Source organism: Lithobates pipiens, unplaced genomic scaffold (genome assembly GCF_037356315.1).
Source record: "Lithobates pipiens isolate NorthernLeopardFrog02 unplaced genomic scaffold, aLitPip1_a1.2 Scaffold_25, whole genome shotgun sequence".
NCBI classification, from domain to species: domain Eukaryota; kingdom Metazoa; phylum Chordata; class Amphibia; order Anura; family Ranidae; genus Lithobates; species Lithobates pipiens.
In genome coordinates this window covers 152,991,751-153,018,280 of record NW_027507787.1, presented here as the reverse complement: position 1 = coordinate 153,018,280, position 26,530 = coordinate 152,991,751, and the positions used below count along the sequence as shown (strand labels likewise).

The 26,530-nt window shown below is 42.2% G+C and overlaps 2 protein-coding genes across 9 annotated transcripts in view; one reads left to right on the top strand and one right to left on the bottom strand.

The window, feature by feature from the left end:
- The window catches only part of ZDHHC6 (zDHHC palmitoyltransferase 6), a 45,433-nt gene extending 40,795 nt beyond the window's left edge, over nt 1-4,638 (bottom strand). Inside the window, exon 1 of one of the 2 annotated variants that reach the window (XM_077455040.1) lies at nt 4,460-4,638. The gene's annotated coding sequence lies outside the window, so the exon portion shown is untranslated. The remainder of the gene's footprint in view (nt 1-4,459) is intronic. The other variant, XM_077455041.1, reaches the window with a different exon arrangement.
- A 657-nt stretch (nt 4,639-5,295) lies between these two features.
- The window catches only part of VTI1A (vesicle transport through interaction with t-SNAREs 1A), a 668,116-nt gene continuing 646,881 nt past the window's right edge, over nt 5,296-26,530 (top strand). Inside the window, exons 1-3 of one of the 7 annotated variants that reach the window (XM_077455037.1) lie at nt 5,296-5,498; nt 6,102-6,160; nt 16,145-16,255. In XM_077455037.1, the coding sequence (XP_077311163.1) occupies nt 5,396-5,498; nt 6,102-6,160; nt 16,145-16,255 (273 nt within the window). In that variant the 5' untranslated portion in view covers nt 5,296-5,395. The remainder of the gene's footprint in view (nt 5,499-6,101; nt 6,161-16,144; nt 16,256-26,530) is intronic. The other 6 variants (XM_077455033.1, XM_077455038.1, XM_077455034.1 and 3 more) reach the window with 6 other exon arrangements.

Here is a 26,530-nt window from a genome sequence, read left to right as displayed (position 1 = left end):
AGTTTATTGTCCATATAAAAAGATTATAGTACCGTAATGTGAAAGTTTGTGTAACCATAAAATGTCCATCCATAAATGGAAGCCTCCACAAGGGGATTAGAAGCAAAATCCAGCAGGAGCTACAGAGTATAGAAGAGAAGAGAGGAGCCTCTAAGTGTAGCAGTATTTTGCTAAATGTTGTACCTTCAATAAATGTACCGTATTTATCGTGGGTGCATGTTATACGCCAATCCCCCGCCATTTTGGAGCCTCTAGGCGGCTTTTAGCCGCCTTCGACCCTTCCCGGCAGCCGAAAACCGCCGAAATCAGACGAGAAGGGCCGAAAGCCAACAAGAACGGCCGAAGGTGGCTGAGAACTACAGAGCGCCACCATGATACAGAGGACATCACGGCGGCACCATTTTTAAAAATAAAAGCGAAAAATAAAACAGACAAGGCTGAAAATGACACAGACAAAGGGACAAGGTGGACAAGGGTGCAATGATGGACAAGGCTGCAAATGACACTGACAAGGCTTCAGATTGACAATGATAAGGCTGCATTGATGGGCATTTAAATGAAAGTTTTTTTTCCCTTAAATTTCCCCCCTAAAAGTTTTTTTTCCTTAAAATTCCCTCCTAAACTTTGGGTGTGCGTTATACGCCGGCGCGTGTTATACACTGATAAATACGGTAACAATATTGCTACACTTAGAGGCACCTCTCTTCTCTTTTAAACTCGGTTGTGACATGACGCTACTTGTATATCAAGAAGACATCGCTTGTCAAAAGTAGGGGTGCAACGGATCAAAAGTAACTCATGGATCGGATCATTCCTCGGATCAGAGTCACGGATCGGATAATTTTTCGGGTCTGCAAATAATAATTGAATTTGCAAAAACCTGTGAAAATTCCACCACCATATAGTCCCCACTGTAATATCCACAATCTCCCCCCACTGTAATATTGGCTGAGTATGGCTGGGTACGGCTGAGCATGGCTGGGTATCGCAGAGTATTACAGAGTATGGCTGGTTATGGCAGAGTATTGGCAGGGTATGGAGGGATGGCTGTCACAGAGCAGCGCTGTGGGCACTACAAACCCAGCCCACATCGCTGCTTCCATCCGATCTCTCCCCTCCATTGTACAGATCAGTACAGAGAGGGGAGAGAGGAACCATGACACCGGTTTGTTTACAAGTGATCGTTCCATCATTTGATGGAGCGATCACATTGTAAACGGCCTGGGTGTAGAAATATGGCCGCAGCTCCGGAGCTAGGCCGAAGCCACGGCCTTTTCTAAGGCCGAGACCGCAGAGTGCACCGATCCGAGCAGGATCGGTGACGATCCATTGCACCCCTAGTCAAAAAGTATTAAAAAATTTTGCTTGTCTTGCAAAACGCTCTCAAACCAAGATATATATATATATATATATATATATATATATATATATATATATATATATATAATGTTTGGGGGGTTCTAAGTAATTTTCTAGCCCAAAAAAATCATTTTAACTTGAAACCAAATGTCAGAAAAAGTTTTCAGGTTTAAGTTGTTAAACTTCCCTCATTTACACACCAAAGTATATTTTTTTGATCTAAAGGACAAATTGTTACAATGCTTATACTTAAGTTCCTGATAAATGTTGTGATTCTTGGCAGACTGCCCAGTTTTTTCCCCCCTTTCTTTTGAAGGCTGTCAGCTTTAGCAGAGCAGAGACAATTCTCTGCATAGAAAGAATCGGAAAATACTTTGTCAAGATTGCAACGGGGTAGGGAAAAAAAAAATTGCGATAGTGATTCTTAACGATTAATCGTGCAGCTCTACCCCTTAGTAGTCTCAGCCTGGGCAAGTATATCAAGTAAAGGCATTGAGGCAAAGGAGGTGGATGGAATCAGACCCTATGCATGAAGTAACTGTAAATATTGATAGAACCAAATGTTGTTCCAAGGTAAAATCTGAACGCAATTGTTGAAGGGATTTTAAGGTTCCATGAAAATAAAGCTGAGAGCCGTGATTCCTGCTCTCTCCCACCTCAAAAAGCCTTCCAGCCCAGAAAGTTCTGCTAATGTATAATTGGACCACAGTGGAGTATATCTGGTGTATCCAACAATTTCTAAAATAGTTTTAACTGTTTGCCACACCTTATGCATCAAATTTAATGTAGGATGTGCAGATTGCACTTTAACCACCTCCCACCCGGCCAATGCACATATATTGCCAGGTGGGCGCTTCCTCCTTCTGAGTGGACATTCAGGTACGTCCCTCAGAAGAAGGGGGATCGCGCGAGTGTGCGCCCTTGCAGCGGCGTGATCCCAATGCAGTCATGTCACCCAGACACGGCGCATCTCCGATCGGCAGGTGGGCTCTGTGATTGGCCCTCCTGATTACATGACGACTGTGTCCAATCACAGCCGTCATGTGATGTAATCAGAGAGCTAATTGCTAGGCAATTGGCTCTCCTCTCCTCTCACAGAAGTTGTTAATAAGGATGAGCTCAGGCGTGTTTGCATATGCCACGTGCAGAGCCCGCCAGGAAGTCGGCGCAGCTCTGTGCTAATCACAGGCAGTGAGACATTGCCCCAATTCGTGGCTGCAGAGATCGGGCAATGTCTCACTGCCTGTGATTAGCGCTGCGCCGACTTCCTGGCGGGCTCTGCACGTGGAGTGTGCGAACACGCTGGAGCTCATCCTTAGTTATCAGTGAGGAGAGGCAAGGGGATCACTGCAGCCAGCCGGTGATCAGTGAGCGAGTATGAGCTGTTTTTACAGCTTTTTACACACTGATCACGGCCCAGCGTCCCCACACAGTGTAGAATCACAATGTCCCCAAATATGTAATTGTAAAATCATATGTCCCAATGATCATCTGCACACATATGTCCGTGATCACACAAACCAATTATTATACACTTAACGGGATTATTATTATTTTTTTTTTTTAACCAAAGACATGGCAGAATACATTTTGTCTTAAATTTATGACAAAATTTGATTTTATTGGATTTCTTTTCAAACAGAAAGTAGAAAATAAATATTTTTAAAATTTCCGCTCCTTTTTCACTTATATCACAAAAAATAAAAAATAAACTGATTTGCGAATAAATACCACCAAAATAAATCTCTATTTGTGTGAACAAAATTATAAAAATTTAGTTTGGGTACAGCGTTCCATGACCGCGCAATTCTTATTGAAAGTGCGAGAGCGCTGAAAGCTGAAAATTGGCCTGGGAAGGAAAGGGACGAAAGCGCCCAGCATTGAAGTGGTTAAGAACAGTGGGAGTGTTTATCATCTGTAATGGATTTTTACCTTTAAGTAAAGAAGAAAGCCTATAGAGATTTTTAGGACATTGTAGTTTGGTGATGAGAGTGCGCAATTTTAACCGCTTCCCGACCGCCTCACGCAGATATACTGCATCAGAAAGGCATGTACAGGCAGATTAACGTACCTGTACATTGCCTTTTAAGATGGGGCTTGCGGGGCATGCCCGTGCTCCGTGACCCATGACTTGATGTTCGCGGGGATATCTGTGATCGCCTCGCGGTAAGGAAGAATGGGGAGATGCTAATGTAAAACAAGCATCTTCCCATTCTGCCTAGTGACACTGTCACTGATCAGTGCTCCCTGTAATCAGGAGCGGTGATCAGTGACGTGTCAACCACAGCCCCTCCCCCCCATGGTTAGAATCACTCCCTAGGACACACTTAACCACTACAGCGTCACCTAGTGGTTAACCCCTTCACCGCCAGTCACATTTTTTACAGTAATCAATGCAATTTTTTAGAATTGATCGCTGTATAAATGACAATGGTCCCAAAAATGTGTCAAAATTGTCCAACGTGTCCGCCATAATCTCCTGTCATGATAAAAATCACTGATCACCACCATTACTAGTAAAATAAAAAAAATTATCAATAAAAATGCCATAAAACTCTACCCTATTTTGTAGACGCTATAACTTTTGCACAGACCAATTAATGAACGCTTATTGCGATTTTTTTTTTACCAAAAATATGTAGAATATATATCGGCCTAAACTGAGGGAAAAAAAATGTTTTTTTTTTTTATATATTATATTTTTTTGGGGGGGATATTTATTATAGCAAAACGTAAAAAAAAAATTTTTTTTTTTCAAAATTGTCACTATTTGTTTGTTTATAGCAATATATTATTTTTTTGCATTAAAACCCACTAAAGTATATTTTTATTTTATTTTAAAATGCGCTTGAGAAACCACTCTGAGAATATTGTGTGACATAAAAATATGCGACCCCCACTATTTTATTCTCTAGGGTCAACGCTATACGTTTGGGGGTTTCTAAGTAATCTTATAGCAAAAAAAAAATAAAAAATCTATTTTCCCATGTATGTGAGAAGTGTCAGAATAGGCCTGGTGTTGAAGTGGTTAAGTGTATAAAGCCCAGGAGCAGCTTAGAATGCACAGCCCTCCCCATACACCGAGCCCCCATCACCTCACCTCACCCTGTGCTCAGCTCCCTCCACAGCACCTCCAGCTCTTTCTCCCGCTCACTTCCGGGTTGTGCAACTATCAATACCTCCCCACCAGGAACAGAGGCAGTGCATCTCCATTCCTGCACCGCCTACTACTCCCTAAGTGACTACCCCCATTCACCCACCCATAGGAAGTAATGACTGCTTCAGCTATGAAGTTTATCCTCACACACACAGTGTGTCAGAACCGGTGTTTCGTCAGATTAGGCGACCTGTCAGAATGTGTAACGGAAGTGACGTTTCGTCGCCGGCATCTTGCTACACCCTGCAGTCTTCCATAGTAAGGATACACTGAGAAGGGGGAAAGCGGACATCTTGTTACACCCACTGGAGTTTTGCATTATACACTTATTTTTAACAGAAAATTGAGTTTATATAGTAAAATACAGTGCTTAGCACTCCGTATGACTGTTTATATGTCGAATTTTAATTTAAATGTCTAAACATTTAGACAGAGTTTAAGTACTGTATTTCACTATATAAACTCACTTTACTGTTAAAAGTAAGTGTAAAATGCAAAACTCCGGTGAGTGTAACAAGGTGTCTGCTTTCCCCCTTCTCAGTGCATCCTTACTATGGAGGGGTGCAGGGTGTAGCAAGATGGCAACGACGGAACGTCACTTCCGTTACACATTCTGACGAAATACATGAGACTCTCCGGAGACATTTCTGTGAGGGACACGCCTCTACCGGCACATTCTGTATTAGTGGGAATTCAGAATCATGTGACACCCCCGTGCGTCACGTGTACATCCCGACCAATCAGAAAATTCGCAGGTCGTCAAGGAAGTAGGGGTTGCTAAGGGCGCCGGGGAACAGTGATGTGTGACGGACTAGTGGCGGAAGTTGTTGGACAGGAAACTTCCGGTTGTCACTGCTACTCCGAACTATCCAGAGAACCATGTCCGCCGACTTCCAGGGATACGAGCAGGACTATGGGGTCCTCACCGCCGACATCACCAACCGCATCGGCAAGATCCCCAAACTGGCCGGGGGTGAGTCAGGTGATACCGCCTAAAGGGGGGACACTGAGCAGGGGGGACATTGACTAGAGAGGGACACTGAGAAGAGGGAGGGAGCGGGGCATTGACTAGAGAGGACCAGGGGGACATGGAGGGGGGGCACTAACTGGAGGGGGACGCTGAGAAGGGGGGCATTGGTCAGAGGAAGACACCAGGGGGGGACCGCAGGGGGACATTGATTAGAGTTGACCCTGACTGGGGGGGGGGACATTGATTAGGGAGTGAATTGACTGGGGGGGGGGCACTGGCTAGAGGGGGGACATTGACTAGAGGAAGACACTGACCAGGGAGGAGGGGGGCTTCGACCAGAGGAGGGTGTTGATTAGAGGGGGACACTGCCTTAGAGAGGGGCACTGATTGGGGGGAGATTGACCAGAGAAGGATGTTGATTAAGGGAGGAGGCTGACTAGAGGGAGGAAATTGACCAGAGAAAGACACTGACCAGGGGGGTAGGGGGACACTGACTGGGGGGCACTGATTTTTTTTTGGGGGGGGGGGGCACTAACTAGAGGAGGTGGGGCTGTGAATGGAGGGGATATGGAAGGTGCAGTAATACTGATGTTGTGATTTCTGTGTATGTTGTAGAGGAGAAGAAGCAGATGGTGATGAATGTGGAGAAGCAGCTGGAAGAAGCCAAAGAGCTGGTAAGTGTGTTCTGATTGGATAGACAGAAATACAAATCCTTTGGGAGGATAACCGTGCACTATAGAAATAGTAAAAGAAATCCCACTGGACTCTGCATTACTACCTACCGACCTCTGTACTGTGTGTTACTCATTACTGATCTCTGCATTCTACATTACTACCAACTGACCTCTGTATTCTACATTACTACCCACTGATCTCTGTATTATGTGTTACTGTATTCTACATTACTACCCACTGACTTCTGTTTTCTACATTACTACCCACTGAGCTCTGCATTTCACATTACTACCCACTGAGCTCTGCATTTTACATTACTACCCACTGAGCTCTGCATTTTACATTACTACCCACTGAGCTCTGCATTTCACATTACTACCCACTGAGCTCTGCATTCCACATTACTACCCACTGAGCTCTGCATTCCACATTACTACCCACTGAGCTCTGCATTCCACATTACTACCCACTGAGCTCTGCATTCCACATTACTACCCACTGAGCCCTGCATTCCACATTACTACCCACTGAGCCCTGCATTCCACATTACTACCCACTGAGCCCTGCATTCCACATTACTACCCACTGAGCCCTGCATTCCACATTACTACCCACTGAGCCCTGCATTCCACATTACTACCCACTGAGCCCTGCATTCCACATTACTACCCACTGAGCCCTGCATTCCACATTACTACCCACTGAGCCCTGCATTCCACATTACTACCCACTGAGCCCTGCATTCCACATTACTACCCACTGAGCCCTGCATTCCACATTACTACCCACTGAGCCCTGCATTCCACATTACTACCCACTGAGCCCTGCATTCCACATTACTACCCACTGAGCCCTGCATTCCACATTACTACCCACTGAGCCCTGCATTCCACATTACTACCCACTGACCTCTGTATTTGTTATTACTAGCCTACTTACCTCCGGACTCTGCATTGCTACCTACTGACCTCTGCATTAGTTATTACTAACTTACTCTGATTTCACTGCATACTGTGAGCTTCTCACAATATGCATTAGCAGCTGCAGCTTCAAATAGAGCCCGCCCCTTTTTTCCTGGCCGGATCATCTAGTCCAGGCATGTCCAAAGTCCGGCCCACGGGCCAATCACGGCCTGCGGCCCGGTTTTGATTGGCACGCCTGGTTATTTGGACATGCATATCTTTTGTGGCCCTCGACGATCTCCCAGCGCGGGGGCCACAAAAGATGTATATGCTTCGGAAGGGACAGGGAGGAGGTGGGACTGAGCGCCGTACACAGGAGAATTTCCTGTTTACGGGCGGCCTCTGTAATAGGAAGTCCCGTCTCCGGCGCTGCCATTGGACGATTGTTCTGTCCATCAAAGGAGGCGGGACTTTCTATTAAAGAGGTAAATGGTGAGTGCGTTCCTGGCTATGGTGCTGCGTTCCTGGTAATGGTGGGTCTGCAGATGGCCACTGATTAGGCTGCATTGATGGGCACTGACCATTATTTTGCTTCACAGTTCTTTATTTAAAATTTTATTTTCTTTCCTGAAACTTCCCTCCTAAAGTGAAAGTGCGTGTTATACGCCAATTAATACGGTATATCCAATAATACTCCCAAGCTCATCTCTTCCCACACACAGCCACAAAGACAAGAGAATTCTTGTTGGGCCGTGTATTAGAGCTAAAACGAACACACTTAGACCGAATTTTAACGGTTCAAAGAATGTCAGCCCTCAGGCATGTTCACGTCATCAAATCCGGCCCTCTTTTGAAAATAGTTTGGACACCCTTGATCTAGTCCTTTCCTCCCCAGCCTGGCTTGACCCTGGACCACTCCGTTCAAATATTGGATTTATGTTCTTTCAATCATTGAGCCTCAACATCATGTGTGGGCATTAGCTAGGGGGGTCTGTGTGCAAAGACAGACTGCCTAGGATAGTGATGGTGAACCTTGGCACCCCAGATGTTTTGGAACTACATTTCCCATGATGCTCGTGCACTCTTCAGTTTAGTTGAGCATCATGGGAAATGTAGTCCCAAAAAACATCTGGGGTGCCAAGGTTCACCATCACTGGCCTAGGATCTCCACTCCTCCAAACTAATATCCACCATTAAAGAATTTTGACATATGGATAACTCCTCCCAAAGGCCAGCCTACTGCATACATCAGGGCTGAGGGATCCTGAGAGGAGTGTTGAGACAGGGGACTGTGATGTTTTCCGGAAGCTGTGCACAACACCCTGCCGGCTCCTCCCACCAACTACAAGGGCATTGTATTCAAACCGGGATTTTTAATTTTACAGGTATAAATGCTGGTGTGGCGGTACTACACACAGTAGTAAGTGGCAAGTGTGTCCTGTTACTGATAGGCGGAGCACATGTCACAGGCCAGTCTAGAGACCATTAATAAAGATGGCAGACAGCAGTGTTAGTGCCTGCATGGAACAGCATATAGTGATGAATTGTCTTGGATTTTACCGCAATTTAGCTGCGATTTATTTTTATTTTTTTTACCATCATTTTACTGTCCTTATGATTTGTTTTTCCTAGGTCATGTGACACAAAAACCGCATGAAAAAAAAGTAACATGGGTGCGTTATTCATGCGTTCTTGTGTTTTCAATGCATTTCAGTGGGGAGGTGCGTTTTTTTTTTTTTACTGACCAAAAATGCAGCAAGCAAGATTTTTAACACCACAAAGGAAGTGCAAGTGTGTGTGAAGACATACACAGAATTTAAAGAAATGCATTTTTCTTTAGCTTTTCTTGTGCTAAAGGTGCCAATAATGGCTGAGAATACATTCATATTCATTTAAATTCATGCTATAAATTAAAAAGTCAAATATAATACAATATATATATATATATATATATATATATATATATATATATATATATATATATATATATATATATATATATATATATACATTTTTTTTTTTTTGTCATCTTTTGGGTTTTCGGCCAAGGTCATCCTGCATGTTTGGTTTCAGCACCAACAAAACTTTTCAAACATGGCCGTAAGTCCGTCAGGGACGATCCCGGCTATGGTGGTTCCCAGCTCACAGCAATCATTCCTGTGACCAGTCAGCGAATGGAACTCATGATCCTGGATGATCAGCGTTGTGAATTTGCACAAGAGACAAATCTTTCTGTGGGAATGGTGAACACTATAATTCACGAACATTTGCATTTGTGAAAAGTTATCGCACGCTGGTTATCAAGACTGCTTTCTGCTTTTGACCGGCACAGAAGAGTGAAGTCTGCTTTGAAGGAGTGTTTTGACAGGGAGGGACAGAATTTTTTGGATCGCATTGTTGACGAAACCTGGGCACACCATTTCACTCTGGAATCGAAGAGAGCATCAAAGCACATCCCACTTAGAGCCCGGATCACCCTCCAAGTGATTTCCACCTGTTTGGACCCCTAAAAGAGTCCCTCGGAGGTCAGCATTTCAGCACTGATGACCCAGTGAAGCAGGCTGTCCTAGGATGGTTCAGATGTACTGATACATCTTTCTATGCCAAAGCTTTCAAGGCCAGAGTTAAGTGCTGGGATAAGTGTTTAAATGTAGCAAGGGAGTATGTAAAAAAAAAAAAATGCAATTTTTTTTATTCTTGTAATTTGTTTTTATATTATATAAACTCAAAAGTCCTGGTTTGATTTGAACGCCCCTTGTATGACCTGCCTGCATTGCATAGAGAAGAAAGGCAGAGACCCAGTGGTGATGTCACTGGGTTTAAAATAAGATGTGTAATGATAATGGAAACAATACTTTAAAAATGAATTAGTATGTTGATGTGGGGGAAGAAAGGAACCAGGGAAGGCAATGTAAGAGCTGTTTAAACTTCAACTTTAAAGAGGAACTACACTGCATCTGAGCACCAAAAATGCTATTTAATTAATTTTTAATTTTCACAGCAAACTCCTCCATCCATCTATGTCTCCATACTTTATTTTGCTGAAAAATCACTTTGAACCCCCCCCCCCCCCGATTCCTGACCATGGACATCTTGAGTAAGGGCAGATGATCATGTAGCATCTACTTCCTGGACTCCATCTGCCCTTAGTGCAGGCAGTAGGCTGTGATTAGCTGAGAAAACAACCCCCCCCCACTGAAGACTCCTGGGATGTAGAACATTATTTTGCCTAGGCAGGAAACTAGACAGTAACTGGAAAAAAAATGTAAAATAAAAGTTTAAAACAAGTAAATATAATATACTTTCTTATCAATTTACTAATGCTAGCAACATAAGGGTTCAACATAGTCAATGGTAAAGTTCCACTTTAAACATACAGGTGCATCTCACAAAATTAGAATGTTATCAAAAAGTTTATTTATTTCAGTAATTCAATTCAAAAAGTGTAACGTGTATATTTTATATAGATTCATTACACACAGAGTGATATATTTAAAGCATTTCTTTCTGTTAATGTTTATGATTATGGCTTATAGCCAGTGAAAACCCAAAATTCAGTATCTCAGAAAATTAGAATATTGTGAAAAAGTTGAATATTGTAGACTCACGGGGGGTTATTTACGACAGGCAAATCCACTTTCCACTGAAAGTGCACTTGGAAGTGCAGTCGCTGTAAATCTGAGGTGTATTCTTTTTTTTTTTTTTTATTGGTCTTATGTAATATTCTAATTTTCTGATACACTGAATTTGGGGTTTTCACTTATTTGTAATCCATAATCGTCAAAATTAAAAGGTAGAAATGCTTGAAATATAATATTCTGTGTGTAATGAATTATTATTATTATTCAGGATTTATATAGCGCCAACAGTTTACGCAGCGCTTTACATTATAAAAGGAAGACAATACAGTTATAATAAAATCAAATACAAGAGGCTTAAGAGGCCCCTGCTCAGAAGAGCTTACAATCTAATAATGAATCTATATAATATATATCAGTTTCACTTTTTAAATTGAATTACTGAAAGAAATTAATTTTTTGATGATATTCAGATTTTTTGGAGATGCAGCTGCACATTTGTTAAATGAAACCTAGAATAGTACCTGTGCCTTTTGAGTCCAGATGTCTGGCGGCGATGTACTGTGTGGGTGGCTTTGTCACCTCTGTCAGCTTTTGTTGTGTCATTGCTACATATGTTGCCCTGTCATTGTCCTCACAGCTGTTCTAGAGTCCCCCGTGACATCAGTCAGGAATTATCTATACAAGTGGTTATCTACTTATGAGCTAATGGGTGTCTCAAATGCGCCCCCTCCTGACAGGCTGCACATTGGGGGGAGATTTACTAAAACTGGAGCGCGCAAAATCTGGTGCAGCTGTGCATAGAAACCAATCCTCTTCCAGGCTTTATTGTCAAAGTTTAATTGGACAAGCTGAAGTTCGAAGCTGATTGGCTACCATGCACAGCTACACCAGATTCTGTCTGCTCCAGTTTTAGTAAATTAACCCCATAATGTTCAATTTATGTAATGCTTGAGTGGAAAACTGCAGACCTAATAGATGAACTGAGTGTCAGAGTGTGGACAGTGTGATAACTTTTTGTGATTTCAGCCCGTGCGGTGCTCTTATTAATTACATTATTTTATGTTCTCTTTGTGGAATATGGAACACTTCCCCTCTTTTATGTTTTGGAGAGGAGGAGTAAGGGAAGGTCCTCTGTAGTCATCACATACACTTCTGTGCAAAAGTCTTTGGCAGGTGTGAAAAAATGCTGTAAATTAAGAATGGATTCATAAATAGAAGTGTTAATAGTTGTATTATTTTTAGCAATTAGCAAAATGAGTAAAAAAAAAAAAATGACAGAAGAGAAATCTAAATCAAATCAATATTTGGTGTGACCTCCCTTTTACCTTCAAAGCACCATCAATTCTTCTGGGTACATTTGCACACAGTTTTTGTAGGAACTCGGCAGGTAGGTTGTTCCAAACATCTTGGAAAACTAACCACGGATCTTATGTGGATGTCGGCTGCCTCAAATTTTTCTGTCTCTTCATGTAATTCCAGACGGACTCCATGATGGTGAGATCAGGGCTCTGTGGGGGCCAAACCATCACTTCCAGGACTCCTTGTTCTTCTTTACACTGAGAATGGTTCTTAATGAAATTGACTGTATGTTTGAGTTCATTGTGCTGGTGTAGAGTAAATTTGTGACCAATCACACGTTTCCCTGATGGTATGGCATGATGGATAAGTATCTGCCTTTATTTCTCAGCATTGAGGACCCTATTTAATTTATCCTGTCAAAATCTCTAACACTATTTGTAGAAATTCAGCCCCAAACTTGCAGGGAACCTCCCACCATGCTTTACAGTTGTCCACAGACACTCATTATTGTAACGCTCTCCAGCTCTTTACCAACAAACTGCTAAAACCAAATATTTCACATTTTGACTCGTCAGTCCCGAGCACCTGCTGCCATTTTCCTGCACCCCAGTTTCTATGTTTTCATGCATAGTTGAGTCCCTTGGCTTTGTTTCTATGTCGCATGTATGGCTTTTTGGCTGCAATTCTTCCATGAAGACCACTTCTGGACAGTAGTTGGATGTACCTGGGTCTCACTGGTTTCCACCAGTTCTGTGCTGATGGCACTGCTGGACATCTTCTGATGTGGAAAGGGAAGTAAGCATGATGTGTCTTTCATCTGCTACATTAAGTTTCCTTGGCTGACCACTGCATCTACGGTCTTCAACATTGCCCGTTTTCTTTGTGCTTGTTGAAACGTTCTTGAACAGCACATCTTGAAACCCCAGTCTGCTTTGAAATCTTTGCCTGGGAGGGACTTTGCTAATGCAATGATAACTACCTTGTGTCTTGTTGCTGTGCTTAGTCTTGCCATGGTATATGACCTGGCATGAAACTGTCTTCCACAACCTCACCTTAGTAGCAGAGTTTGGCTGTTCCTCATCCAGTTTTAAGCTTCCTGCAGAACTGTTTCTGTGTTTAAACCTACCTATTTTATTTTTTTAAACCATAGCAGGGAGTCGGCTAAACCTCTCGAAGTAGGTGGGGAGCTGGGAGCGACAGAGAGGAAAAGGGGGAAAATACATCTCTCTAAAGAGGGTGCCCCATCTCATCCAACCAAGATCTCCACATTCTTATAAATCTTCCATAGTTTCCCTGTCTAATATATATCACTCTCTCGCTCCCAACTACTGAATTAGTAGTCTCAGCCCAGTTCTGCACAGTTGGGGGTTGTGTGCCTGCCATTTCTGTGTAATCAATTTTCTTGCCTGAAAAAGGCATCTTAAAACTGCCTCTATAGTATCCTTTGAGGCGCTACCCCTCTCTGCACTTCCCAGTAGGCAGATCTTGGCTGTCGGTTCCATTGCAGTCCTGAAAATTTTATCTATTCTATCTACTACCTCTACCCAATAGTTGAATAACTTCAGGCATTTCCAGAGCATATGGATAAAATCCCCTGATTCCCCGCATCTGGGGCAGTGGTCGTTTTTGTTTCCAACCAATCCTAAACATTCTTTCTGGAGTATAATATACCTTATGTAACAAAAATAGGTGAGACACCTTCTGCGAGGGGGACATTGAGACCAACATTCCTCTATTCAAGATTTCTTTCCCTCTTCTGTGGACATTACCCCCAGGTCTCTATTTATTGTTCTAGCTTCCAAGCTGGTGTAAATCTTGGAGATTTGGCCTTTAGATGTAGTTTGTTATATACTACTGCTGTTGCTAAGATTTACTTTGCAATTAGGAGAGGAAAAGCAGCACAGAAGCAGCAACAGATTCACTCCTACCGTCCTTCAAAATACCCGCCACTTGTGGGGCTCAGCGTCCCTCAATTACAGCACACTACCGACTCTCAAACTGACGATATCAACCAAAGGCGACAAACAGATCTTGTGTAGCTAGAGAAGCAGTATCAGTGATACTAGCGATGATAGAGAGGTAGCGGGATCAGCAAGTTCTCGCGGGATTACAGATGTACACAGCTTCGGCGACCCCATGCATAGCCTCTCTGATCCCACCTACTCCTCGGACTGCACCTCAAGGAGAACCGGAGGTAGGGGGCTCTCTCTCTCTCTCGCGCGCACATCCAGTCACGCCCCCGCGGAAAACATTCTTAATTTACAGCTTTTCTTCACACCTGCCTAAAACGTTTACACAGTATTGTTCTTCCTGTCATAGGGTGACAACATTGCTCCTCTATAGATCTAGAACATTAGGGAATTTCTTCAACTAAGAAAGGAAGTGTTTTTCCTGGGAGGATCTCCAGGTGAAAATAAAGGAAAAAAACTAAGCCACCTCATCTAAGGACATCTTGTGTTTAGATACTGTTTAAGAATAGGGTGCGCGAGGGCCCATTCGCAACAGTGTGTCGTATTTAATGCGCATTGCATTCAAAATGACACAGTATTCAAAATGAATAGAAGTGCCCACCTACACCATGGTATATGCATTGCTGTGCCTTGTGGTTAAAAAAATAAAAAATTTAAACCAGTTACTGCAACGCACTGATGTAAACACACCTTTAAGGCAACATGTAATCTTTCACAGTATTACATTAAAGTGAAATTTAAACTCCGTAATTATTATTATTTTTTTTTTTTCTGTCAGATTAGTAAAACCTGTCAGATCAGGAGGCTTTAAAAAAAATAATTTAAATTTCAGCATCGAAACAGTGTCTTGGACTTCTAAATACTGTATATAAGCTCAGTTTACTGTTAAAAATAAGTGTGAAATGCAGAACTCCAGTGGGTGTAAAAAGATGTCCGCTTGCCGCCTTCTGACCGTAGGCTTACTGTGGACAAATGCAGGGTGTAACAAAATGGCCACGACGGAACGTCACTTCCGCTACATAATCTGACGGGTCGTCTAACCTGACGGAACACCAGTCACAACTCTGAGGACAGTAGCCACAGGTGGTCCCGTTCATCCCTTTTATTGTACCTCCTTAACCACAGACCAGTGACATTTTATGGATCATCCTCCACCCATATTATTGGTATTTTACGATATTTATTGCTGCCTGGACTATATATATATTCTGCATCACGGCACAGAACTGTACCATAAATGTGTGCTGAGCTGTGCACACACGGCTCCAGGCACGTTAAACCCTGGTTTCCACCAGTGCAGCTTTGAAGTCGACTGTCAGTGCGATTTCATGTGCGGCTTGGTGACATCTTTGCAACTTCATTTAACAGTTGTCAACGTAAGTCGCACAGAAATTGTACAGGAACCTTTTTTCGAAGTTGTTGAGACTTGAGTTGCAATAATTTTGACAGTCAAGGGGAAGCACTTATGACAGAATAGACCAATAGGGTTTTTTTTATTATTATTATTTAGGGATTGAAGTATGATATGATTAAATAATATAGGGATTAAATATGATAAGAAAGGTGCAGACTGAATGTTTTTGTTTAATCTTTTTAATGGCTTAAAGTAGACGTACAGCCAAAGCTCATCTCCTATGGATCACAGGAGTGCAATTCCCTTTTTCAGCAGAGAGCGGACTAAAGTCCTCTCTCTGCTTACGTTACAGAAGTCGGTCCAGGCTCCATGTCATCACGATCACGGAGTTGGGATCCCCCATATCCCTGGACCGACACCTGGCTCAGCGGGCCAATGAGAGCCTGAGCTGGTGGCCCCCTCCACAGCCTAGTGCCCCAGTGAGCGAGGAGGGGGTAGAGAAGAGAGCCAGTGACTGACAGTCTGCAGCTCTCTGCTCAGGAGCTCTCAGAACCGAGCGTTCTCCGGGGGACCGATGCTGAATCCACCTAGGTAAGTATGAATCTAAAAAACAAAAAATAAACCCTTTTTATGTTTATTTCTAATTATTTATTTTTTTCCTTGACGTTCTTTCTCTGTTTTGAATTAGATCATGCTGATTAAAAAAGGTTCATTTAAAACTATCTTTAGAGTAACTACACAGCACAGCATGCTCAGCTGCTGTTACTTGTAGTTCTTTACAAGTTGATTATTTTATTATATTTATAGGCTTCAATTATTGTTAGTAGCATGTGCTTTGTTTCCTTTAATTGCCCCACTCACTGTTGCCGTTTTTCAGCTAGAACAGATGGATCTGGAAGTTCGGGAGATCCCAGCTCAGAGCCGCGGGATGTACAGCAACCGTATGAGGAGCTACAAACAGGAGATGAGCAAACTGGAGGCTGACTTTGTGAGTGTTGTCATGTTATTGACTTTTTTGTTCCACAGATATGACCATTGTTTGTGAAGACAAACCTGTCACTAGCACTTGTATGGCAGAATGAAGGTAAAAAGGCACCACAAAGTGGGATATACAGTGCTCAGCATAAATAAGTATACCTCTTTTGAAAAGTAAGTGTGACGGAACCCGATCCCACACTCCGATTGAGTGCTTCCGTCAGTATACCGCTTCCTAAGTCGTGAATATAGATATCAGATATTCCAACCGCTCCCCAAAGAACAAAACAAGACAACACTTGCTTAGCTGCTCAACATGGACTGATTTATTAGAACCAAAATGACAAGTATTTATAATACAGTACAAGACTAAAACCTAACCTAATTAGCATGAGCTAATTATCTAATCATTGACCCAGACTAGTTGTCTGAGAGATAGGACTTTTCAGGGTAAGACTTTGTCTCCTAGCTCACTGACTATTCAATACACATTACCATACACATAAACACAGGGTTAATTAGCACAAATAACAATGTGTTGAATAATCTTACAAGCCAGACTAGACTCATTTACACAACAGACAGGTGGCTGGAGTTGATGACATTAGCATCTAACAGTTTGTGTCCCAACAGCGTGATTCTTTCTATTGCTAATATGGCAAATACATATCCAGAGTCTGTGTGTCTTGGGGGGGACATGGATCTGAATCCAAGTAACACCACCTCAGGGGTCCCCAGGCATACAGCTCACAAAGGGCACCGTTCCCCCAAATGCGAGGGCTCAAAATCGCAAGGCAACAGGCTCGCATTCTGTCTCCTCCGACAGCCTCTGTTCCGGCTAGGTTTGTCACAGTAAGATTTTAATTAATAAAACAATTTTCAAAATTTTGACAACACTGATTTTTATAGAACATTGTTTAGCTCATTACATGAAAGTAAGGTTAATAATATAACTTGGATTACAAAATCTTTAGTTTTACTCAAATTAGTTGATGAATACACCCCACAACAAAAACTACTACATCTCGTGTTTTGTATGACCTCCATGATTTGTAAGGACAGCACCAAGTCTTCTAGGCATGGAATGAACAAGTTGGCATCATATTGCAACAAATATCTTTTTCCATTCTTCAAGAATGACCTCTTTTAGAGCATGGCTCTTGAATGGAGAGTGATGCTCAACTCGTCTCTCCAGAATTCCCCATAGGTGTTCGATTGGATTCAGATCAGGAGACCTACTTGGTCACGGAATCACTTTCACCCTGTTCTTCAGAAATGCAACAGTGGCCTTAGATGTGTGTTTTGGATCATTGTCATGTTGGAAAAGTGCATGACGACCAAGGGCATGGAATGATGGTAGCATCTTCTCTTTCAATATAGAGCAGTACATCTGTGAATTCATGATACCATCAATGAAATGCAGCTCTCCGACACCAGCAGAACTCATGCAGCCCCACAGAAGGACACTGCCACCACCATGTTTCACTGTAGGCACCATGCATTTTTCTACTCCTCATCTTTGCGACGCAATACAGTTTTGAAGTAAAGCTTTGCTGATCTTCTTGTAGCCTTCACCTTTCTTGTGTAAAGAAATGATTTTCTTTCTCAGGCCTTGTGACATTTCTCTTCCATGTGGTGCCATTACTGACCGCATAAAATGAGAAGGAGTTCTCTTCGTTAAGTAACACACTTTTCAAATCAACTGTCTGCTGGACACCTGTTTAATGAATAATTAGACTCACCTTTAGTTGAATTCCTTGTTCATTAGGATTTTGTTGTCTAAAATGTATCTTTGCTTCCAGTGTTAATTTTGGCTGGAAATTTCGATTTAGTTTTAGTCTTAGGACTAAAATGGCATTTTAGTTTTAGTCCCATTTTAGTCTTCTGCAATTGTTTTAGTTTTAGTCGTATTTAGTCGACGAAATCTCCAGTACATTTTAGTCGACTAAAACTCATTTTAATTGTCTAAAATCAAATGGGTGTAATTAAATTGTAACGCATTAGTTAACATTTCCCTACAATTTTCAAACTCATTATATACTGCTGGAGTGAAAAATCTCATATGTTATTTAAGGTATTGAGGCATGAACATGCACTACAGACCAGTGTTTTTTAAGTCAAATTTCAATTTAGATTTATTCTTTTGACTAAAATGCCATTTTAGTTTTAGTCGTATTTTAGTCAACTAAAATAGTATTCATTTAGTTGACAAAATGAACACTGTTTGCGTCTAAGACTTTTATTGGGGTGTTTTCATTTATTGCAACATGGTCTTGAATGAATTTGTTATGAAAAATACCTTTTTGTGTGTGCAAACCTTGGTTGCAATCAATAGCCCGCCTTTATGTTAGTATTTTAGTATCCCCTAAAAAATGTTGATTCTGAAAGTAAAAGGGAAGGTTTTCTGTCAAATCTCTTTAGAAATACTAATTTGCATACTGTAGTTTCTTTGAAATCTTTTCAGCATGTGGCCAAAGGTTTGTGGACACCGGACCATCACACTGATATAAGCTTCCTGGACATCCAGTTCCAAAACCATGGCCATTAATATAGCGTTTCCCCTCCTATTTTTGGTTCTATACCATTCTTCATGCTTGTGGGAAAGATTTTGGAGTGTCTGTGAGGTCAGGTACTGACGTTGAATGAGAAGATCTGGTTCACAGTCAGTGCTCTAATTCATCCCAAATGATGAATTAAAATGATAGTAGGGTTGAGATCAGGGATCTGTGCAGGCCACTTGAGTTCCTCCACACCAAGCTGGTAAAACCATGCCTTAATGGAGCTAGCTTTGTACACAGGGTATGGTCATTATTGAACAGAAAAGGGCCTTCTCCAAACTGTTCCCACATGTTTGAAAGGGAACAATTGTCTAAAATGCTTTTGTGTGCTGTGGTATCAATAGGCTCTTTCACTGTAAACACCTGAACTAATTTGGAGGGGGTTGGGTACATACTTTTGGCCCGCTAGGTAGACGTGATGGTCAGGTGTTCTCATACATTTGGCCATATAGTACGTGTGCCTCGTGAGACCCTAACCCAGGGAGCATGCAGTAGGCAAATGCCGATTTCCTCATCTCAGAGCTTTGACACTTCCCCCTCCACATCACATAATGGATTGCTAGTTCTCCATTGAAAGTCACATTCTTTGGGTTATGGGCTGTGACTAGGCACTTGGACTTGCAGAAAGTCAGGTAACAACAGGCACCAAAACCTTCTGGGACCTTTTATCCTCTTATAATACTAGTTAGCGTTTAGTTGTTTTAATTGGAGATTTAGGTTTGTGTCAATGAGAAATCTCTGTGATCTGTGGCTCCATAAAACTTTGTTATTGAATTAAATTGTTCTTTTGAGCTGTAATCTATTGGTGCTATCTGCTGTTTTATGTAGGGTGGTGGGAACCCCTCAAAATGGGCGCAGCAGGTGTACAGACCTGGGAACTGAGCACAAGGATGGTGGGAACCCCTAATAATGGGCCCAGCTAGTGTACAGAACCGGGAACTGAGCGCAATGATCTTGAAGAGATGTAAGCAATTTTTCAGGGGTCTAATTCTCCAGCATCCACTAAAAATATAAAATAAGTATCGAATTTGGCCCTTGAAGCAGTAAAACACTTCTTCATATGGTTATTCTTTTGGTAATGTGATGGGCACATCAGATGTACAGCCCTGGGAGCTCAGCACAGGGATGCTGGGAGCCCTTTATAATGGCCACAGCAGGTTTACACAACCAGTAACTCAGCCCAGAGAGCTTGAGAGGATGTATTAATATATATTAGAGGGTACTAGTGCGCTTCACCTTACTAATCTAAGTGTAACAAACCAAAAAGAAAAAAAAAATTTTAAATCATATTAAAGTGTGGAAGCAGCCTGCAAGAATAGTGATCTCCACACTACTAGTGAAACAATAAATAAATAAATTGCGGCGCTCACCATAAAAGAATAACTAATCAATAGTAAACTGAAAAATATATATAGAAAGTGCAATGAGTGTGAATCACCTCACAAAGTGCAAATAGTGCAATTAAATAAATGCAATTAAATAAATACAATTCAGGTAATTGCTGCAATAATCAATGTGCTCATATAATATATATATGCCCAAAAAGAAAAATGCAAAATCAGAGGGCATAAACAATGTGCAAAAAACAATATTAAAAGACACAGTGAATCTGTAAATCATAAATGTTCATAAATTCCCGTTCGTGCAGATGCTTTGTGAGCTATAAACAAAGTCCATGCATAAAAGTGCCTTCCGCAGTGTATACTAATCCAGTGATTCAATTCAGTGCCAAGCCAGTGCACCACCTGTTTCCCCAGCCTCTCACCTCCAATACTTGATACAGAAGCACAATTTAAAAGCCAGAGCTATTTCCTCCACAATCATCCAGTGGTTAGTATCCAGCTGACTTTTTCTTTCCCTGGTTCTCCACCTCTCACATAAGTAAAGAACAGAAGGACAAGGGGGCTCTCATGTGTAGTATCCAAATAAAGCGATTTTAATAACAAACAATAGTAACTTACAGTTCAGTAAATGACAACGAGTAGATGTAGCAACAATCCGAACTTCCGGTCTCGGCCGCGACCGGAAGTAGCAAGTGCAATACCACAGCTCCTTCCCTATAGGGAATGAGCTGTGGTATTGCACTTGCTACTTCCGGTCGCGGCCGAGACCGGAAGTTCGGATTGTTGCTACATCTACTCGTTGTCATTTACTGAACTGTAAGTTACTATTGTTTGTTATTAAAATCGCTTTATTTGGATACTACACATGAGAGCCCCCTTGTCCTTCTGTTCTTTACTTATGTGAGAGGTGGAGAACCAGGGAAAGAAAAAGTCAGCTGGATACTAACCACTGGATGATTGTGGAGGAAATAGCTCTGGCTTTTAAATTGTGCTTCTGTATCAAGTATTGGAGGTGAGAGGCTGGGGAAACAGGTGGTGCACTGGCTTGGCACTGAATTGAATCACTGGATTAGTATACACTGCGGAAGGCACTTTTATGCATGGACTTTGTTTATAGCTCACAAAGCATCTGCACGAACGGGAATTTATGAACATTTATGATTTACAGATTCACTGTGTCTTTTAATATTGTTTTTTGCACATTGTTTATGCCCTCTGATTTTGCATTTTTCTTTTTGGGCATATATATATTATATGAGCACATTGATTATTGCAGCAATTACCTGAATTGTATTTATTTAATTGCATTTATTTAATTGCACTATTTGCACTTTGTGAGGTGATTCACACTCATTGCACTTTCTATATATATTTTTCAGTTTACTATTGATTAGTTATTCTTTTATGGTGAGCGCCGCAATTTATTTATTTATTGAGAGGATGTATTAAAACCTTTTGGGGCTCCATCATTGACTAAAATCTGAAATATCAATTTTGGATGAGCTGGATGGTGAACCAGTAATTAACACTTGTTCATATGGTTATGAGCTCAGGTTATTTAAAAGAATTTTAGGAATGCAAAAAAACATTTATACTTGCCTAGGTGGATGCGGCATAGGTTCAATACTGCATCTGTCCCCCACTACCTCTAAGACCGAGAACTGGGATATCAAAGACCTCTCATTGCTCGGTTATTGGTCTTCAATGAGCAGAGAACTGGTCACTTTCAATTGTCTCTCTCTGCTCTGCCCCTCCAGTGCTCACTGAAGTGCCAAGCTATGCAGGGTGGTGGAATTGTCTCCCTGAGAGGCTGATCTAGCTGCCGGTCCAGGCATCTGGGTGGATCCTGACTTTAAAATCGGGATCAGTCCTGAGCCAGGACTGGCTGAGAGACGTCAACGGACTTTAGCCCACTGTTGGCTGAAAACAGGTCACAAGAGTGCTGAGTGAAGTACACTTCTGTGATCCCCAGGAGAAGTACAGCCAAAAGTACTTTGGCCCTACTTCTCTTTTAATATCTAAGCACAATAGATGCTTATGCCAAGTTGGGATCAAAATCTAACATCGGTGCTCTCTTGACAGCACTTTAATGTCCTGTGCCACTTTGTGTCCAAGGTTGGGACTCATTCACACCGGCACTGAGGCCTGTACATCATGCAAGAGCATTTTGTTTGTGTGTCCAGAGAAGCGTATAGCTTTGTGCAGGCAGCCTATGTTAGTAAGTGGAGACACAGCGGCTGTACAGACTTGCCCACACCTGGGTTTTTATGGGTGGGTGAATGCACACTGTCGGCGTTTTGGAGCTGTACACCTGTCCTTATGTATCTGTCACGTGTGAATGTATATAGGTGTGTCATAATAACTTCTGGGACAGCAGGGCTTGGATGCTTATTTTCAGCAGCTCACATCCCTTTTTCAAAAGAGGGCACATGCAAAGCATGTGTGTTTCCCTGGCTCATACACAGTGCTGGGATATGAAGAGAGAGAGAGAGAGAGAGAGAGAGAGAGTGTACTGCGCATGCGTTGGTATTTTCAAAGTGAAGCATTTTTGCTGTGCTGCTGAGAAGGGCCTTTCAAAGTTCTGCTGCGTCTTGTAAGCTATTATGGACAAGGGAAGGTAAACAGTATGGGAGTATATCAGGCAGATCTGTGGGGTGCTAGTAGAAGCCAACAGGTGTGCCAAGGACATTACCCTGGAAACAAGGTACAGTGCTTTGTAATATATTGGGCCCCAATTGTTTGCATGAGATGTTCTATTCATATGAGCTTTGAAAGATACAATTTTTGCACATGTAGTGCCATCTAGTGGATAAATATTTAACTGATGGTCTGTATTTGTCGTCATAACATAATGCCTATAAATCACACACGCCAGCCTGTAAACATTAGTCTGAAGGGCATCCTGCTCAGCAGATACTTATAAGGCTTCCCGAAAGCTTCAAGAAGCCTTTTTAAAACTGCTAAAGCAAAGTTTACCTGGGGGGTTGCCCAGACAGGATTTTCTATAATGGACAAGTATGTCCACATACAGTATTTGCATATTATGGCACATTTTACCTGTGGATGTGCTCTATTCTGCCAATAGTAGATCCAAGCTGCCCGCCTCTACTCAGCTGTCACCTCTGCCATCTTCTTCTTGGTCCAGTATTTTCTCTCTGCAGCCATACTGATATATAAATGCTGTACATGTATGCTGAAGTTGCATTATCTTGGCTCCCGAATCCATTCTTGGCATCTTACAGATGATGGGCATAGGCCAGGACTGTACACTGTGCTCGGCATGTGTCAGTCAGTGTACAGAAAATGTACTTGCAGTCAAGTAAAATATATTTTCTGGCAGAAGAGACTTGGGCTCCATTTCCACTAGTGCTACTTTGGAAACATAAGGTTGCATGACAAGTCACAGCCTAGTAATTTAGACTGTCCCATGAGGCTGCATGACCCCTGACCCTCTGTCTGGACAGTGCTGATTGGCCCTGTGCTGATCACATGCACCCTCCCAAAAAAACAACATAGCAATACACACCAAACTGTGCATGTGCAGAGTGCCTCCTAGGGCTCTGTTCTATCAGGAGATGGATTGGTGACAGTGGAAGAAGGGGAGGATCAGAGAAGAAAGGTTCAAACAGCCTTTTTATATGATGCAGAGGATAAACCCCTTAGGTTCCACAGTGAGTATAACCAACATGCACACAATTGCAGGGTGCTTGTAAAGTCACCCCATTCATTTGAAATGGCCATGTTTGTTGGGCTTAGCCCACCAAAGGTGACAGAGGGTATAATCCTGCTTCAGGTGCAAAACAGCGTGGCATATATACACCCACTGGCTGCAGCCTCTGCAACTAAAGGGGGGTAGTGGTTGGTGAAAGCGTGGCTCAACCACAAGTTTTTACTGCTGTGTGTGTGTGTGTGTGTGTGTGTGTGTGTGTGTGTGTGTGTGTGTGTGTGTGTGTGTGTTTATTTTTTATAGTTGACTGGCACACAAGCTATTATTTTAAAGTGATATTAAAGGTTTTTTGTTTTTTTTTTTCTTATTAAAATAAGAAGCATGTTATACTTACCTGCTCTTTGCAGTGGTTTTGCACAGAGCAGCCCCGATCCTTCTCTTCTCAGCTCCCTCACCGGCACTCCTGGCTCCTCCTTCCTGCAGAGCGGCCCCATAGGAAGCTGCTTGCACTCGTGTGTGCTCGTTCCCAAGTCAGCTCTGTGTGCCTAATAAGACACACAGAACAGAACAGGATCCGGCCCCACTCCTGCTCTCTCCTCACTGGCTTTGATTGACAGCAGAAGGAGCCAATAGCTTTCACTGCTGTGTCTGAGAAAGTGAGGAGGGGGAGAGCGGAAAAAGCCTCGGCTCTCTCTGGCCTATAGCTGGATTGAGATGGAGCTCAGATATTCTTCCTGGAATCTCGGTGTGCTTTTGTGTCTTTCTTCCAGATCTGTGCAGTAATCCAGTGTGGGGGTTGGTTCACACCACAAAAATGCGCTCCAGATCCTCCAGATTCTGGATGTGTTTCTGCATGCATGTTTTTGATGCATTTTGGTGTTTTTTTTTAATGCATTTTCAATGCATTTCCGGATGCATTTCAGATGCCTTTTTTTTTTTTCTTGTTTTTTTCAGGGACGGTTCACACCAGAAAAAATGCACTCTAGATCTGTTCCGGATGCGTTTCTACATGTACGTTTTTGATGTGTTCCAGTGCATTTTTGATGCATTTCCAGATGCAGTTTTTTTTTTATCACTGTACTCGTGTCCGGTGTATTGTTGATGTGTTTTACAGCATTCCAGTGCAGGAAAAATGCAGCACATTTTCCTTTTTTTTTTTTTTTTTTTCTGAAACTGAAAAGCCCTGAAACTGACCCCCTACTTTCCATGCGGTTTTGATGCAGAAAGAAAATGTACTGCATGTGCTGTATACTGGCCCTGAAACTTTTCCTGTAATAAAGGATCACTGCTGTTCTCTCTCCTTGTGCAGGGTGACTGGTCTTTTCTCCGCCCCTTCCTGTAGTTTTCAGCAGGCAGCGTGTAGTGGGTGGAGCCTGCTGCCCCCACACATCTCTGCTCTCTGCGCAGGCTATGTATAGCACAGTGATGATGCCACTGCTAATTTTACAAGGTAATTTGGGGCACACAAAATTGATTTTATGAGTTTTGTGGCAATTCGGGAAAATATTTAAATGAAGATGTTACTGGAGCTCAGGTTTAACCAGTTCAATACTGGGCCATAGTAAAATGAAGCTGGCAGGAACACTCTCTCCCTCCAGGGAAGGCGTCAAATGATGTCTGTCTGTTCACGTACCTGTCTCCAGCCCATGCCTCATAGAATATACGTTGGGGTGTTTTGCTTTCCAGAATGGAGTCATTTTGTGGGCATTTACATTGTCCTGGTGCTCCAGGGCCTTCAAAAATTACAGTATATGAGTAATGTATGCTCCTATAACACCTGACGGTGCCCCCTACATGTTGGGCTTCTGTATGTGGCCAGGCTGTGGAAACGTCTCATGTGGTATCACCATACTCGGGAGGAGTAGCAGAATGTGTTTTGGGGGGTAATTTTTGCTATATACATGCTATGTGTTAGAACAATCTTACAAATTCACAACTTTTTGTTTAAGGAAAAAAAAATAAATATACTATTGTGCATCCCTTTTTACATCCCCCCCCCCATGCCACATTGTGAGGTTCATTGGATGCGGACACACCAGGGATAATAGGAGGACTCTGATTCCAGACTAGAGACACACACCAGTGTAGCCGGATACTCCATACTGGGAGGCTACCAAGGAACACTGAAATATACCCACATGCTGTTACCTTATAGCGGTAAGGTAAGGGTACATCTATAAATTACTCTACAGCGGAACCAGGAAGTCACCGATCATCAGCACTTTATGCCAGAGGATTGTCACCAGCACCGTCATTTTATGTTGACACTCCTAATATACAGCCACTTATCTACCTTGAACCTTATATGGACACTACTTATCTTTTTTGCTTTCACCTATAAGAACTTGCAGCATATACCTATATGGAGGAAACTTTTTTTATATGCCTTTTTAGGATTTTACCTATTCCTTCAGGATTTATTGCAATAGTAGTGCACCTTCTTTTTGAGCACAGTTTTTTCACTTCATGTGCACACCATATGAATATATTTCCTATCACTGTTCTGCGAAGAATATTTTGAGCGTTTGATAAACTTTTATTGTCTTATTGATAGGCTTTTATTTTTTTATCCGAGGAAGTTGCAGGGTATACGATTTCCTATGGATATATTTCCTATCACTGTTCTACGAAGAATCATTTGAGTGTTTGATATACTTTTATTATTGACCGTTGAACATTGCCTCTTTCAACCATATCTCTCATTGAGCACCTTTGCACTT